Consider the following 17,654-nt stretch of genomic DNA (forward strand, 5'->3'; position numbering starts at 1 on the left):
CCTTGTGACCCCAAAATCAATAGGGGTCTTCTACCCAATATGGACAATCATACTAAGAAGTTTGAATATTGTGGGCCAAATGGAACTTAAGATATGCTCCGGAAACTGTTTTCAGTTTTAAAGTAATAATGACCTTGACCTCTGACCTTGTGACCCCAAAATCAATAGGGGTCTTCTACCCAATATGGACAATCATCCTCTGAAGTTTGAATATTGTGGGCCAAATGGAACTTAAGTTATGCTCTGGAAACCAAATTGCTAATGGAAGGAATGACAGACGTCCATTCTAACAGGAGAGTAATAATGTGGCTTCTCTATTGTTCTCTCTATTGTTCTTTTTAGCCACACAAAAGAAAATAGCCACATAAAAGCATTACAGAATGAATGACACCAAAAAGAAAGAACAGTAACCTATTGTCACTCCAGCCACATAATTACTGTCCTGTGAGTGCAAATGGACTGACGGACATGCCAACATTTGGGGTTTATGTGCTTTTGTTTTGATCTTTATGTGGCATTTTTCTCCATAAGCCAGTAAAATTACCTTCTTTTTTTAACTAAAATTATGGATGGAATGAAGCTCATAGACCATTGGATATTCGCCCGGCCAGAAAGACGGACGGATGCAAGGGGGTATAACATAAAATGCCCAAAATTCTTTCGGGCATATAAAAATTGGAAACTTTTATTAAGTCAAGGGCAATAACTCAAAAAATACTAAATATATCCACACAAAATTAAGCAGGTGCACAACTTCACATGCTGAGCAACATTCCTGTAAGGTTTCATGTCTCCAGGTGAAATACCTTTTTGAGTTATGTGCGACACAAGTTGAAAATTGCAAAGTTTTACTTAGTCAAGAGCAATTACTCTAAAAATACTAAATATATCCACACGAAAATATTCAGGTGCACAACTACACTTGCTGATCAACATTCCTGTAAAGTTTCAAGACTCTAGGTCAAAATTAATACATTTTGAGCTATGTGCGACACAAAATGAGAATGGACGGACGAACAAGGGTAAATCTAAATGCCCCCCCCCACCCCCCCTAAAGTGGGGGCACAAAAATTCCTAGCTTTTTCAATGACATATACCATTGGTGCAACAGTTCTGTAATTTGCATAGCAGTACAAAAATACTCCCGACATATTAATTACAACCAGTTTCTTATTTTCAGTCTGGTTTTATCACACAATTTATGACTCATAACAAATAAATACAATTGCAGAGAAAAGCTTTTCCAGCTATTTCGATAACATACATTTGCATTATATCATATTTAACGTAATTCAATATAACACCGGGGAGCACAAAGTTGAAAGTCATAATCATTTACAAGGATTAATGTAAAAACTATTCCAAATACAACTGCCACACAATCTATATAGCTTGACAAAGTCATGGCATTTTGTAATTGTGAAAAATATAAGTTGCCAAGTCATTGCTCTGACTTGTGAAGTTGAAAAATATTCAACTTCATGCAAGTTATCTTCCTACCAAATATGAAATACATCTGACGAAAGAAAATGAACTCACAACAAGTAAATGTAAGCATAAAATCAACCAGTGAAGCAACCATTCAGGACATAAATAAGATAATAACTCACAATAAAACACAGACAAAAGAAGCTGATATAATTGTCCTACACACAGGCATAAAAAACATCTCAAATGCGAACTCTCCTCAGTCCATATGTGAAGATTTTACTGATCTAGTTACTTCCATACAATCAGCAAACCAAAATGTGAAAATAGCTGTATCATCCATTCTGCCAAAAAGGAAAAATTTATTATCAAGAAAAAATATTGATGAAGCAAATAGTCTACTAGAAAAGCTTTGCAAGAACAAAGGATTCCTCTTCCTAGATAATACTAGAAAAAAAAAAAAAAAAAAAAACCGGACGTTGCGTCATTTGTCATTTGTTATTTTATAAACGTCAATTTTTCTTAAAGACTAAACGTCGAAAGCTTAAGAAAAGCGTTTGTTTTTATTGAACTGATTATATATTATTACTTTTGAACAAGAAAACAAATGTATCCACGTTATGGATCCGCAATTTAAATTGGAACGTTTAGCCGAAAAACAAATGAAATGCGGGCTTCACGCAAGATTTTTGGAAAGTTGTGTAGCTAATGATGTCATACCAAAAGGTTTAAAACTTAAATTGAAAGTTCACATCGGAAATGATTCTGGAGAATTTCAAGCTTCAATTGATCGCCTATTGAATAAGGTATCTATAGAAATTATGGAGCGTATAAAAGATGAGCAGAGACGACAAGTTAAAAAGTATGGTAAGGAAATTGAGGAGGAACGACAAATTGTGAAAACAGCGATTTCTGAGGAAGATCTTTTTGAAATAGAAAGGACCATTTCCGTAACTACTGAACAGAAAAAAGATATTTTAGCTGTTAAACACAGTAAAAAATTAAAAGGTTTAATTGATCGGAAAGACACCAATATTTTTTATTCAACGGCCAGCGGTATGCAACCTAATGAAGATCCCTTAAGTGGCTCTACGATAACAGAGCGCCAATCTATGATGAAAAGGTCTACTGCTAAGGCGAGGGCACCAAACACTAAAGTGAAACAAAACGGAAATAAAAAAACGAAAAGTTATTCCTCGAACACCGACACTTATCAGAAGACGAACATAGTAAACAATAAGATAGATATTCCTACCCACCAGAATGAAAGACAGAAAGACCAAGTTCAAAACCCAGTAAGCAGAAACTCTAAGGATTTAAATGTAGAAAATTCAAAAAACTTCAAGCCCCCAGGCACAAGAAAAACATATGCAGAGGCCACAAAACAGGGGGTATGCAGCCAAGATCTCCAACAAACTGTACAAAATCTAATGAAAATAGTGCAAGATTTGGTAAAAAGAACAGACGTTTTATCCGAGCAACGAACAGAAACAAATGGAAAAAACAGAAGAGAAGGAAACAACAAATTTCGAAAGGTAAAGAAACAGTATTAAACATATCATCGAGAAAACTTACGGAAACTGATTATTTACTATTAAGTAAAGGCTTATCATTTTGTCCTAAATCGCGAAGTCATGACAAAATTAAGTTAGCTGAAAATTCGTTCAAATTTACTAGACGCCTTAGACTTAAAGAGTTTTTCGAAAGTGAAAATAATGAATCTACTGAAAATGAATATAAACAAGAACCTTTTTTCAATAAGAAACAATCTACTTTCACGCCACCTGCCGGGAGAGATACGTATTTGGATTTTTACATAGAAGCTGTGAATCAAGAGATCCTTAAGGCTGAACCAAAACGGAGGAATTATACGAATATTTCAAAACCGGAACTCGAATCATTGAAGAGTTTATCCAGCGATGAAAGTATAGTGATAAACAAGAGGGCCATGATGGCCCAAAGTCGCTCACCTGTATATAGGCCCCCGGAGCCGGGCCAGTTTAAACCCCAGGACTTTTATTTGAACAAACTTGGTTGACACCCATTAGAAGATGTTTCATGCTAAACATCTAAGGTCTAGCTTATTGGGTTTTTTAAAAGAAGATTTTTAATGTAAGTATACATATATATATATCTTATATTTATGTATGTATATATATATATGTATGTATGTATGTATGTATGTATGTATGTATGTATATATATATGTATATATATATTTATATATATTATATATATATATTGCATTTTGAAGGAGGATTGCATTCAGAGGAGATGTTGTTTATGTTATACATATATATATATATACATATATATATATAATATGTATATATATATATATATGTATGTATATATATAATATGTATATATCTAAAAAAAAAAAAGTCGAGCTAATGAATGACCCCCCTGGGGCGGGGCCAATTTTGACCACAGGGCTCTTATTTGAACGAACATGGTAGATGTTTCATGCTAAATATCTTAGCTCTAGCTCTTTGCATTCTTTAAAAGAAAATTTTTTAAGTTTTTACTATATGCATATAGGGAAAATCAATGACCCCCTGGGGCGGGGCCAATTTTGACCCCAGGGCTTTTATTTGAACAAACTTGGTAGACACCCATTAGAAGATGTTTCATGCTAAATATCTTAGCTCTAGCTCTTTGGGTTCTTTAAAAGAAGATTTTTTAAGTTTTTACTATATACATATAGGGAAAATCCATGACCCCCAGGGCGAGGCTGATTTTAATTCTAGGAACAAAATTTGAACAACTTTGGTTTTGGACCTATAGATGATACCATAGACCAAATATCAAAGCTCTAGGCCATTTACTTTCAGACCAGAAGATTTTTCAAGTTTTCACTATATGTATATAATGAAAATCAATGACCCCCCCGAGGGCGGGGCCAATTTTGACCCAAGGGCCATTATTTGAACAATCTTGGTAGAGGTCTACCACACAATGTTTCATGCCAAATATCTTACCTGTAGCCTTTGCCAATTCAGAGAAGAAGATTTTTTTATGTTTTACTATATACATATTAGAAAAACCTATGACCCCCCCGGGGCGGGGCCAATTTTGACACTAGGGACAAAATTTTGGTATTGGACCTTCAGATGATACCATAGACCAAATAAATTCAAAGCTCTAGGCCATTTACTTTCAGACCAGAAGATTTTTCAAGTTTTCACTATATGTATGTAATGAAAATCAATGACCCCCCGGGGCGGGGCCAATTTTGACCCTAGAGCCATTATTTGAACAATCTTGATAGAGGTCTACTACACAATGTTTCATGCCAAATATCTAATCTGTAGCCTTTGCCAAATCAGAGAAGAAGATTTATTTAGATTTTACTACATACATATAAGGAAAAACATATGACCCCCCCGGGGCGGGGCCAATTTTGACACTAGGGACAAAATTTGAACAACTTTGGTAGAGGACCCATAGATGATACCATATACCAAAAATCAAAGCTCTAGGCCATTTAGTTTCAGACCAGAAGATTTTTCAAGTTTTCACTATATGTATGTAATGAAAATCAATGACCCCCCAGGGCGGGGCCAATTTTGACCCTAGGGCCATTATTTGAACAATCTTGATAGAGGTCTACTACACAATGTTTCATGCCAAATATCTAATCTGTAGCCTTTGCCAAATCAGAGAAGAAGATTTTTTTAGATTTACCTATAGACATATAAGGAAAAACCTATGACCCCCCCGGGGCGGGGCCAATTTTGACACTAGGGACAAAATTTGAACAACTTTGGTAGAGGACCCATAGATGATACCATATACCAAAAATCAAAGCTCTGGCCCATGTACTTTCAGACAAGAAGATTTTTTAATTTTGTGTTTTTTGAAATCCTTTTCTGGCCCTGTGACCTACATATGCAACAGACCGGAACCATTTGAACAACTTTGAAAGGGGACCACCCAAGGATCATTTCTGTAAAGTTTGGTTGATGTGCAGTCATTGGTTTCAGAGGAGATGTTGTTTATGTTAAAAGTTGACGACGCACGACGACGCACGACGGACACAGGGCGATCACAATAGCTCACGCTGAGCATTGCTCAGGTGAGCTAAAAAGGCTGATAAATCAAGTACTATAGTGATAATGAACAAAGAAGATTATATTGCAGAGGTGAATAGACAACTTAATAATCCCCAGTATTATACTAAACTCGATCATGATCCGTCATCTTCAATTCATAGCAATATTTTAAAATGTATTGATGAATTAGGTAAGGTTAACGTGAATATTTTAGATGAATTTGACATTTTTCCGGTAGATGTACGTACACCCGGCTTTTATATCCTTCCTAAAATTCATAAGCAGTATAGTGAATTGTACCCTTTAGGTTATCCTGGATGTCCGATCGTTTCCGGTTGTAAATCAAGAACAGAAAATATTTCTAAGTACCTAGATTCCATTTTAAAGCCATTAACACATAATCTACCTTCGTATATCCGGGACACTTCTGATTTCATTGCCAAACTAAAAACCACCTCTCTTGGGTCAGGAGAACATTACCTTGTTACGTTAGATGTTACATCTCTATATACGAACATTCCCCATACAGACGGAGTAGAATCTTGCAGACATTTTTTAGAGAGAAACCCCCCCCAAAAAACTTTCATGTAATGAAAAATGTAAACTTCTTTCCTTAGTCCTAGAAAATAATAACTTTCAATTCAACGGTGATCATTATATACAAACAAGAGGGCCATGATGGCCCTGAGGTCGCTCACCTGTATATAGGCCCCCCCCCAACCCCCACCCCCCCCCCCCCCAACGTTGCAGAGCCAATTTAACCCAAGGGCTTTTATTTGCACAAACTTGGTAGACACCCATAAGAAGATGTTTCATGCTAAACATTTAAGCTCTAGCTCATTTTTTTTAAGTTTTTACTATACACATATAGTTAAAAACAATGACACCCCTGGGGCCGGGCCAGTTTTGACCCCAGGGCTTTTATTTGAACAAACTTTGTAGACACTTACTAGAAGATGTTTCATGCTTAATATCTAAACTCTAGCTATTTGGGTTTTTTCAAAGAAGATTTAAAGTTTTTGCTAAACACATATAAAGAAAATCAATGACCCCCGGGGCGGGGCCAATTTTGACCCCTGGGCTTGTATTTGAACAAACTTGGTAGACACCTATTAGAACATGTTTGATGCTCAATATCTTAGCCATAGCTCTTTGAATTCTTTAAAAGAAGATTTTTTAAGTTTTAACTATATGCATATAGGGAAAATCAATGACCCCCCGGGGCGGGGCCAATTTTCACCCCAGGGCTTTTATTTGAACAAACTTGATAGACACCCATTAGAACATGTTTCATGCTAAATATCTTAGCTCTAGCTCTTTGGGTTCTTTAAAAGAAGATTTTTTAAGTTTTTACTATATGCATATAGGGAAAATCAATGACCCCCCGGGGCGGGGCCAATTTTGACCCCAGGGCTTTTATTTGAACAAACTTGGTAAACACACATTAGAACATGTTTAATGCTAAATATCTTAGCTCTAGCTCTTTGGGTTCTTTAAAAGAAGATTTTTTAAGTTTTTACTATATGCATATAGGGAAAATCAATGACCCCCGGGGGGGCCAATTTTGACCCCTGGGCTTTTATTTGAACAAACTTGGTAGACACTCACTAGAAGATGTTTGATGCCAAATATCTAAGCTCTAGCTCTTTGAGTTCTTTAAAAGAAGATTTTTTAAGTTTTTACTATATGCATATAGGGAAAATCAATGACACCCCGGGCGGGGCCAATTTTCACCCCAGGGCTTTTATTTGAACAAACTTGGTAGACACCCATTAGAACATGTTTCATGCTAAATATCCTAGCTCTAGCTCTTTGGGTTCTTTAAAAGAAGATTTTTTAAGTTTTTACTATATGCATATAGGGAAAATCAATGACCCCCGGGGGGGCCAATTTTGACCCCAGGGCTTTTATTTGAACAAACTTGGTAGACACTCACTAGAAGATGTTTCATGCCAAATATCTAAGCTCTAGCTCTTTGAGTTCTTTAAAAGAAGATTTTTTAAGTTTTTACTATATGCATATAGGGAAAATCAATGACACCCCGGGCGGGGCCAATTTTCACCCCAGGGCTTTTATTTGAACAAACTTGGTAGACACCCATTAGAACATGTTTCATGCTAAATATCTTAGCTCTAGCTCTTTGGGTTCTTTAAAGGAAGATTTTTTAAGTTTTTACTATATGCATATAGGGAAAATCAATGACCCCCTTGGGCGGGGCCAATTTTGACCCCAGGGCTTTTATTTGAACAAACTTGGTAGTCACTCACTAGAAGATGTTTCATGCCAAATATCTAAGCTCTAGCTCTTATGGTTTTTTAAAAGAAGATATTTAAAGTTTTTTCTTTCGGTTGCCATGGCAACCAGAGTTTAGCATGGAATTAAATTCTTTGAACAATTTTTAAAGGTGACCACCAAAGGAACATTCCTGTGAAGTTTGGATGAAATTGGCTTAGTGGTTTATGAGGAGATGTCATTTAAAGTAAAAGTTTACGGACGGACGGACGACGTACGGACGACGGACGGACGCCGGACGAAAAGCGATCACAAAAGCTCACCCTGTCACTTTGTGACAGGTGAGCTAAAAATGGGAACAGCAATGGGAAGTTCTATGGCACCCTCTAACGCTTCGCTTTTTATGGGTAAATTTGAAAATGACTTTTTAAGCCAACGTTCTTTAAAACCTAGTTTATGGTTCCGTTTTCTTGATGATATATTTTGTATATGGAGTTATTCCCTTGATGATTTGAATGCTTTCATTGATAGTTTGAATAACTTTCATCCATCTATAAAATTTACAGCGAACGTTTCTAAATCTCTCATATCATTTTTAGATGTAAACGTTTCATTAGACGAAAACAATATTATTCACACTGATATACGAATGTCAGACATAATCCCCTTCGGACAAAATCCCCTTCATGGGTGGACATAATCCCCTTCATTTTTTTGCAAGGCTGGACAAAATCCCCTTCACTACCCGGACAAAATCCCCTTGTTTCATAGGTTTCTAATGTATTATTATGCTCCATAAAAATTGATGAATAATGTATTATTATACTCCCTAAAAATTGATGAATAATGAACTTTTGTTTTTTTATTTATAATTATGTATCAATAGTTACCTTTATTTAGTTTAGAAGTTTTCATTAAAATTATGGTAAATTATCAACTGCATAACACATATTTGAAGGGGATTATGTCCGGATATACAAAAATACATGAAGGGGATTTTGTCCGAAGGGGATTATGTCCGTACACCCTGATATACATATAAAAGAGACAGATAATCATCAGTATTTAGAATACTCTTCCTGTCACCCAGTGTCTTGTAAAAATGGTATTCCGTACAGTCAAGGAAAACGTTATCGCGGTATCATTTCTGACGATAATGTTTTCAACGATTCTTTACAGAATTTACGTACATACTTCAAAGCAAGAAATTATCCTATCAATGTTATTGATAATGCACTAAGTAAGGTTTCATGTCTAACACAGGATGAGGCCCTGTGTACTAACAACAAAACTAGTGATGGCAGTGTTATTCCCTTTGTTGTTGAATATAACCCAACTTTACCTAATATTAGTAATATAATTAAAAAGTATTGGGATTTACTTAAACTTTCAAGTAAATGTTCTGTGCAAAAGCTTCATGAAAGTAAACCTTTGGTTGCATTTAAAAGACCTAAAAATCTAAAAGACATTCTCATTAATTCTAATATTAGGTCTAATAACAAAAATGCGAAAAGTTCATCCAAATGTAATAGAAGTAGATGTACACATTGCAGCTCCATTATTGAAAGCAATATATTTAGTAGTACTAATATTCCTGGTAAGAATTATCATGTAAATAACAATACTGATTGTTCTACGAAAAATGTTATATATCTTGTCACTTGTGGTAAATGTAAAGAGCAATATGTTGGTCAAACAAAGCAACAAGTGTCTAAACGCATGAATAGCCATAGGTTTGATATCAACAATTTTTCCGATCCGTTATTTTCGACCAATGTCGCTACACACTTTAATAAAACCAATCATTGTATTAAGGATTTTAAATTTATGCCTATAGAGATTGTCACCGATGATATGGAACGCTTATTACAAGAATCATACTGGATTCATAAGCTTAACACATTATCTCCTAATGGTATGAATGCAAAAGTTTTGTACAATATATAACTTTGTCATTATTGAGCCGGTATACATATACATGTAGTATGTTTGTTCTCATATCAAGGTTTTTTTATTATTATTAATTATGAGAATTTTTGTATCACATGTGCAGATCCATATTATATTATATGTGTAATTAATTGTATATTGCTGTATTCATGAAAGATTCTGTATTTATTTGACAAAGTTTTTATTCCCGCGTTCGGTTTAGCGTATAGTTAAACGGACGTTGCGTCATTTGTCATTTGTTATTTTATAAACGTCAATTTTTCTGAAGAAGACTAAACGTCGAAAGCTTAAGAAAAGCTTTTGTTTTTATTGAACTGATTATATAGATAATACTAGCGCATTCATGAAATATGATAAGGTAAATCAGAATCTCTACTATGATGAAGTACAACTGAATAAAGAAGGTTAAGCTATATTGGGAAAGCAAATTAATGCAGGCATTAGAAAAATCCTTGGAATTAATACCAACAATTCCGGACAACAAGAAAACAATTTCTCTAGAGAAAGTGTAAATTTTTGGAATGCCAACATCTGTCTGGTCCCAATGCATTGCTTTGTCTGATTTAAATGACTTTCACACCTTTTAATTGTCCGCTAATCAGATAAATACCGTAATAATTCTATTTAGCGCCCATCCTCTAATAGACGCCCACCCCCAATATTTTGGACAAAAAACGGCCATTTTTCAGCCCAAAGTTGAAAAATTAACTGCCCCTTTTAAACGCCCATCCCCCGATTTGAGTACAATTGAGCTTACCTTTACAATTCAAGTTTCCTTATTTCCGTTTTCACGTAGGAACGAACTTCCCTTTTCTTGTCTTTTTTTCCGTAAAGTTTATATGTACACGGTATTTCAATGCCACCACCTTTTACAAAAGTTCCTTTTGATGACGAACGCGGTTCTCCAAGTATTTCGGCACTGATCCATCTTTGAATAATTTTGTAAGAGGCTGACATAATCCCTCTGGTATATGTCCAACAAGAGATCCATTATTTTTTACGATAATTGCGCTATCACTATGTTCATTTTCTGGTTCCAAATTACACTGAAGTATAGTTCCGACTGGGCATGTATATTTGTAAACGTGATATCCCTTAATAACAGATTTTATAGACACAAGCATAGGTGTTGCCATAATTCAATGTGTTTTGTGTATAAGATATATATACATGTATAAAAAGTAACCATTCCGAGATGCCAAAACTCACGCGCCTATTTCATTACGTCAGCAAGGTCAACGTGCGTGGTTCAATGTATTGGGGCCCAACATGGGAGATTAGTTCTGATTAAAATTATTTTGAACAATAGACGATTGTCTTTATATATCAAAATCCCGCATCAATCCCTTTAAGAACATATATGCTTGTGTCAGTAAAATCGGTCAGAACTATTCTTACTTTTTTTAACAATTATATTGGCGGGTAAAAAATGCATAATGATCGGACTCGAAATATTCCATTGATTTTTTGAATTGTATAGAACATCCCAGATTACAGAGTTAATTGGTAACCTTACATAAATATTTCGTTGGTAAAAATCATAATATTTTTGCAGTAAAAATGCGTGAGGCTCATTTTTTATTCCCGTGCTCGGATACCGGACTCTACATGCACGGTATTGAAGTGCGGAAAAGAACAGACTTTAGCCGGTACGTTACGATACCGAAATCGACTTTAGCGTTGTCTGCAATTATAAATCAACATCCGCTCTATATTCGGATTCGATTTCTTCTTATAGTTATGAGGGGCGAGCCTTGCTTAGAAAATTAGTTTGTCTTATGAAGATGCGTCTCCAATTAACGCCCATCCCCAACTTTCGAAAAGTCTATGATTCTAATAAAAGCCCCGGCGCTAAATAGAATTATTACGGTAATACCTGTTTTAACACCCAGAGAGACAAAATAATTAAGTCCAATTATAATCTTCAAACAAACTCTACACACCTCTGATTACATGTATATATGCAGGTGTCAAGTGACGTAGCGTCTGGAGTGTCCGTAGCGTCCGTAGCGTCTGATGCAATCGATGTGTGTTGACAAATTGAGGTCACAGGTGTAATGAACATAATGAACTGAGTAAACTGTATTAAGACTTGTGTTTAAAAAATTATGGAGTGCCAACGGAAGATTTTTTAAGGCAGAATTTCTTTTTATTTTACCTTTCTATGGCTGCATGGATAATACGGAAAAATGTTGATACCAGACTAATATGGATATGTTTTTAAAAGTATGATATTTATTTTAAGGATTTGAATGCATCAATTTCAAGTTTATTTTGTACCATAATGATTCAATATTAAACTAATACAAAACATAAAATTAATTTTTATATGATATACATACTATTATATTTGCTTTACAGGGATTCTTATTTTATTTACAGTACATGTATCTATGTATATTTGCAATTGGTTAAGATATTATTCCTTCACACAGTTATACAGTATATATGTAAAGTCACAATGATATATAGACAGATAGATGGTATAATTTAAATTTTAATTTTCTATGAGACTGTATTAAGAGACTCCCTGTCATATGTGACCTTTTTCTCAAGATCCCTTGGAAAGTCACATATGACAGTCTTGACTGTATTTCTGAAAATCTAAATTCTATGGAATATGATATAAGAACAGATTTGCCTCTTCAAACTTTGAGTGAAATAACAATCGACAAAAAAGGAATTAACTTTTTTCATTTAAACAGTCACTACCTGTATCCTAAAAGAGATGAAATCAAAAATTTAGTTGACAAATATCCAGACATTGACATACTAGGTCTACAAGAAACTTTCCTAAGTGATGTTTTTGCTGACTCAGAGATATCTTTAAACAATTATCAACTCTTGAGATGTTACAAAAAATCAAATGGTGGTGGACTTGTTTTGTTTGTTAAAAATTCATTGCCATGTGAACAAAGATCTGATTTACAATCTGAAGATACTGAATCAATTTGGCTTGAAATGAATCTTTTTTGACAGGTTACATTTATAGGCCACCTTCGTCATTAACTTCATGGAATGATAACATTGATGGAGAAATTCTTGAAAAAATATTTGTTGAAAACAAAGAAATAATTCTTTTTGGAGATTTTTACTATAATTTTGGAACTACAGGTTCAAATAACTCAGCATGGAATAATATTATTAATACATTTAATCTGTCACAACTTATAACACAGCCTATAAGAGTTACATCAATATCATCAACTATTATTGATCATGTCTATAGTAATCAATCACAAAATATATCATACATTACTGTCCCTAGTGACCACTTTCCAATAATTTTCACAAAACGAACTATCAAAAATGTTAAAAAAGGTCCAATTCATTTTACAATCAAATACAGGTACTTAACCCATTACTTCATGAGCATTTTGTGAAAAATGGCTGTTTTCATTGAAAAGTCTCCCGTTACAAGTTCAAATTGCTATAATACTATAAAAACTGCTTTAACACTAATCAAACTTGGCACAAATGTTGACTGGACAATTGCCCTTGCAAAAACATGCTCAGGCTTAAATTTTCTGTTACCATGGCAACGAGGGGACATCTCAAAATTGCCAAAAATCACTCTTTTGCGTTGATTTTTTCCATCAAAATTGATTTCAAAGTGCTGCAACTTCTCAATGGATTCAGATAGAGTCAAATGCTTTTCAGCGTTGGTTACACGTTACCTTATGATCAATCTGGGGTCATTTATAGCCTCTCACAAGTCCAAAATTTTCTTGGCGATGAGGGGGACTCCGCCCCCCTTCAAACCCCACAAACAGAAGGGGCCACATCCCCCTTCTGGCAACCCCCTGATGTATCTTTTGGTTGGGGGGCCGCGCCGAAAAAGAGGTCACTTTTTTTAACAGCATTTCTCAAACAAAAACAAGTGTTGCGGGCCTAAATAAGGCATTTTTTCACCATTTGAGACAATACAAAGGGGGGGGTGAAAAAGGCGTTAAAAGGCGTGTATATAACGTAATGGGTTAAAGAACTTCAACGCAGATAAATTTCTAGATGATCTGACAAAACAACCATGGTCCCTTATTGATATGTTTAATGATCCAGATGACGCTTTAGACACTTTTAATCAATTATTTTTGGAAACTCTCAATATACATGCTCACTACAAACAAAAACGAGTTAAGCATAAAAATCAAGCTGATTGGTTCAATGAGGATATAGCTAATGCAATCAAACAGTACTTTGACCTCCAATCCAGAAAACTCTTTTTTTAATGCTTATATTTTGCCACATATTGACTACTGTTGCACTATTTGGGGAAACTGCAGTAGTGAATTACTTTCACAAATTGTCAACTTTCAAAAAAAAGCTGCAAGAATTATTTTAGACAAAAGTTTTGATACCCCATCAAATATTCTATTTAAAGAATTAAATTGGATGTCCTTTGACCAAAGAATTATGTACAAAAAGGCAATCCTCATGTATAAATCTATAAATGAACCATACTTTCCTATTTATATGAAAAATAAATTCCAAACAGTAAATGACAAACATGACTTTAACTTAAGATCCATACAAAATGAAAAACTAACTGTACCTAAACCAAAAACAGAATTTTTTAGAAAATCATTTAATTACTCTGGTCCTGTGGTATGGAACAGCATACCAATACATATTAGAAATTCTGATACCCTGAGGAAATTTCAATCCTCCTATATCCAGTGGCAATTTTCTAACTAATTGTTAGTACAAATTGTTTCAAAAACATATACTTTCCATGCTGAAGTTATGAAAATGTCACTCCTCTATGTAAGAAGAAAAAAAAAATTGTTTACTTATTTATTGTATTGATATGATGTTTAATGTACATATTTATGTTGTCTAAATGTTGATTGTGATTGTATTTTATGTTGTCTTGTATATACTGAGGCCTGCATGGAAGATCGGGAAACTGAATGTGTTAGCCTCATAAAATAAAATTTACTTACTTACTTACTTACTTAACTTACTTACTTACTTACTTACTAGTTATTCATAATTTGTAAGTCTTACTGTTTTAAGTGCCCAAGTTGATCTATGCAATAAATTCATTTTTTATGTTTCTGTACCTCAGTGGAGTTCCTTTTACATATAAAATATTTAGAGTAAATAAGAGAATAAAATATATCAATTATTACCTGTAGACATTCCTCAGTTTTAGCTATACTGTTGTGACTCAAATCTAAAACTTCAACAAAAGGAATAAAACTCTGAAAAATACAAGATTGCATTTGAGAAAAATGCTATGCCACCGCATTAATACAACACTAAATAGTAGTGTAGGAACATATTTTTTTTGTTTCTATACAATTGAAGATTGTCATAATGCATAGATCCCTGACCTATCTAATTCTTATTATCAGATTAGTGGTTAAATCTATTGTTAATCCAATTAGAGTAGGAATATATCAATGCATTTGAGTCTAGTGAATTTGGTGGTGAAGGTTATATTTCACACAGCCTAAATTTCCTGACTACATCAAAGGACAACACAGTAAGACACAAAATTTTGACCCAAGGGTTTAATTCAAAACAATCTTGATACAGGTCCACCAAACAACATTTCAAGTCAAATATCTAAGCTGTAGCTTTCTCCAATTCAGAAAACATTTGTTTTATTTTCTGTTTTTACTATGTGTACATAATGAGAATCAATGGCCCCCGGGCAGGGCCAATTTTGACACCAGGGGAAAAATTTGAACACCTTTAGTAGAGGACCTATAGATGATATTATATAGCAAACATCAAAGCTCTATGCCTTGTACCTTCAGACAAAAAGATTTTTTGATTTTTTTTTACTATATGTACATAATGAAAATCAATGACCCCTGGGCGGAGCCAATTTTAACCCCAGGGCTATAATTTGAACAATCTTGGTAGAGGTTCACTTCGCAAAGTCTCATGCCAAATATTTAACCTCTAGCCTTTGTCTATTCAGAAAAGAAGATTTTTCAAGTTTTTACTTTATACATATAGGGAATACTATCGCCTCTGGGGCAGGGCAATTTTAACACTAGGGGCATAATTAAAACAACTTTAGTAGAGGACCCATAGATGATATTATATACCAAATATCAAAGCTCTAAAGAAGATTTTTATTTTTTTACTATATGTACATAGTGAAAATCAATGACCCTGAGGTGGGGCCAATTTTGACCCCAGGGCTGTAATTTGTACAGTCTTGCTAGAGGTTCACTTCACAATGTTTCATGCAAAATATCTAACCTCTAGCCTTTGTCAATTTAGAGAAGACGATTTTTTAAGTTTTAACAAAACCTATGACCCCCAAGGCTGGGCTAATTTTGACACTAGAGTCAAAATTTGAACAACTTTAGTAGAGTACCTATAGATGACATCATATAACAAATATCAAAGCTCTAAGCCTTGTTCCTTCAGACAATAAGATTTTTTTATTTTTTACTTTATGTACAAAGTGAAAATCAAAGACCCCCGGTGCGGGGCCAATTTTGAACCCAGGGCTATAATTTGAACAATCTTGCTTACACAATGTTTCATGCAAAATATCTAACCTCCAGCATTTGTCAATTTTGAGAAGAAAATTTTTACTATATACATATAAGGAAACCTATGACCCCCGGGGCGGGGCTGATTTTGACACTAGAGGCAAAATTTGAACAACTTTGGTAGAGTATGTATAGATGATATCACATACCAAATATCAAACCTCTAAGCCTTGTACCTTCATACAAGAAGGTATTTGAAGTTTTTACTATATGTAAAGTGAAAATCAATGACCCCCGGGCGGGGCCGATTTTGACCCCAGGGCTATAATTTGAACAATCTTGGTAGAGGTCTACCAGACAATGCCTTACGCAAAATATCAAAGCTCTAGGCCTTTTGGGTCTTTACAAGAAGATTTTTTAAATTCATTCTTATAATTCCTTTTGGTTGCCATGGCAACCAGATTTCTCAATGGAATGAAATTTTATGAACAACTTTGGAAGCCCTTCACCCAAGGATCAATCCTGCCAAGTTTGGTTGAAATTGGACTAGTGATTTTTCACAAGAAGATTTTTAAGTTCACTATATAATCTATAGAACACACATACATACAAACACACACAAACAGGTGAATCGCTATATGCCATCGCATGGCAGATGCTGCGGTGGCATAAAAAATACGTTTGCTGATCAATGCTCCACCTCCAAATGAAAAGTGTCCAAAAATTATGGCATGTATGTCTAAAATAACTATGCAAACCTTTGAAGAAGTAAAATTGTTTCCATACAATGGTTTTCTTACAAATATGAATTATGTATGATAATGATTAGCAACTATAGAGCAGAATCAGGAGTTGTTGACAAGATCAGAGACATCTTTTCACTGATCCTGGACACAAGTGATTGACAGGCACTTGAGATCATTTAGTGTGCTACAAGTGTTAATCAAAATTAAAAAGCAGTCTTATCAAGACTTCAAAAGACTTTGCTGACATGGGTACGTGACAAACTGTGCGCTAGGAAAATTAAGGCGGAGTCATTTATGCAGACAGTTGACAGGTTTGTTGTATGATAATTGCATTAATGATAAAGATGTAAGATAAATAGCCAATAGTACCCTTATCTGTAGAAGGTATACTATTTAGCAAAAGTGAATAGAAACAAAGTAAACAGGTCTGAGAAAGCCCACCAGCAGTTTGACCTGTGGAAGTCAGACAAGATTTTTTAATTTATACCTCTGGTGGCCATTTTTTTCAATGAAGCACAACATGCGGGTCATGCACATCTAGGGATGGTACTTATCACTCCTGTGAAGTTTCATTGAAATCCCACCAGCAGTTTGACCTGTGAAAGCCAGACAAGATTTTTCTATTTATAGGTCTGGCAGCCAAATTTTGTGCAGTGAAGCAGAGTGTTCCGGCCATATGCACATTGCCATATGCTATTTTTTACAGCGGAGCAGAATGTACCTGAGATATGAACAACTAGGGATGGTACTGATCACTGTGAAGTTTCATTGAAATCCCTCCAGTA

At 34.7% G+C, this 17,654-nt stretch overlaps 1 protein-coding gene across 1 annotated transcript in view; it reads right to left on the reverse strand.

Annotated features, from left to right (window-relative positions):
- LOC132753071 (uncharacterized) overlaps window positions 1-17,654 on the reverse strand; it is a gene marked incomplete at its 3' end in the record, with an annotated part of 221,807 nt that overhangs the window by 136,378 nt on the left and 67,775 nt on the right. Inside the window, 1 exon segment of the mRNA XM_060743482.1 lies at window positions 14,798-14,869. Within this exon segment, the coding sequence (XP_060599465.1) occupies window positions 14,798-14,869 (72 nt within the window).

Source organism: Ruditapes philippinarum, unplaced genomic scaffold, assembly GCF_026571515.1.
Source record: "Ruditapes philippinarum isolate M1 unplaced genomic scaffold, ASM2657151v2 ctg44_1_1_1_1, whole genome shotgun sequence".
Taxonomy (NCBI): Eukaryota; Metazoa; Mollusca; class Bivalvia; order Venerida; family Veneridae; genus Ruditapes; species Ruditapes philippinarum.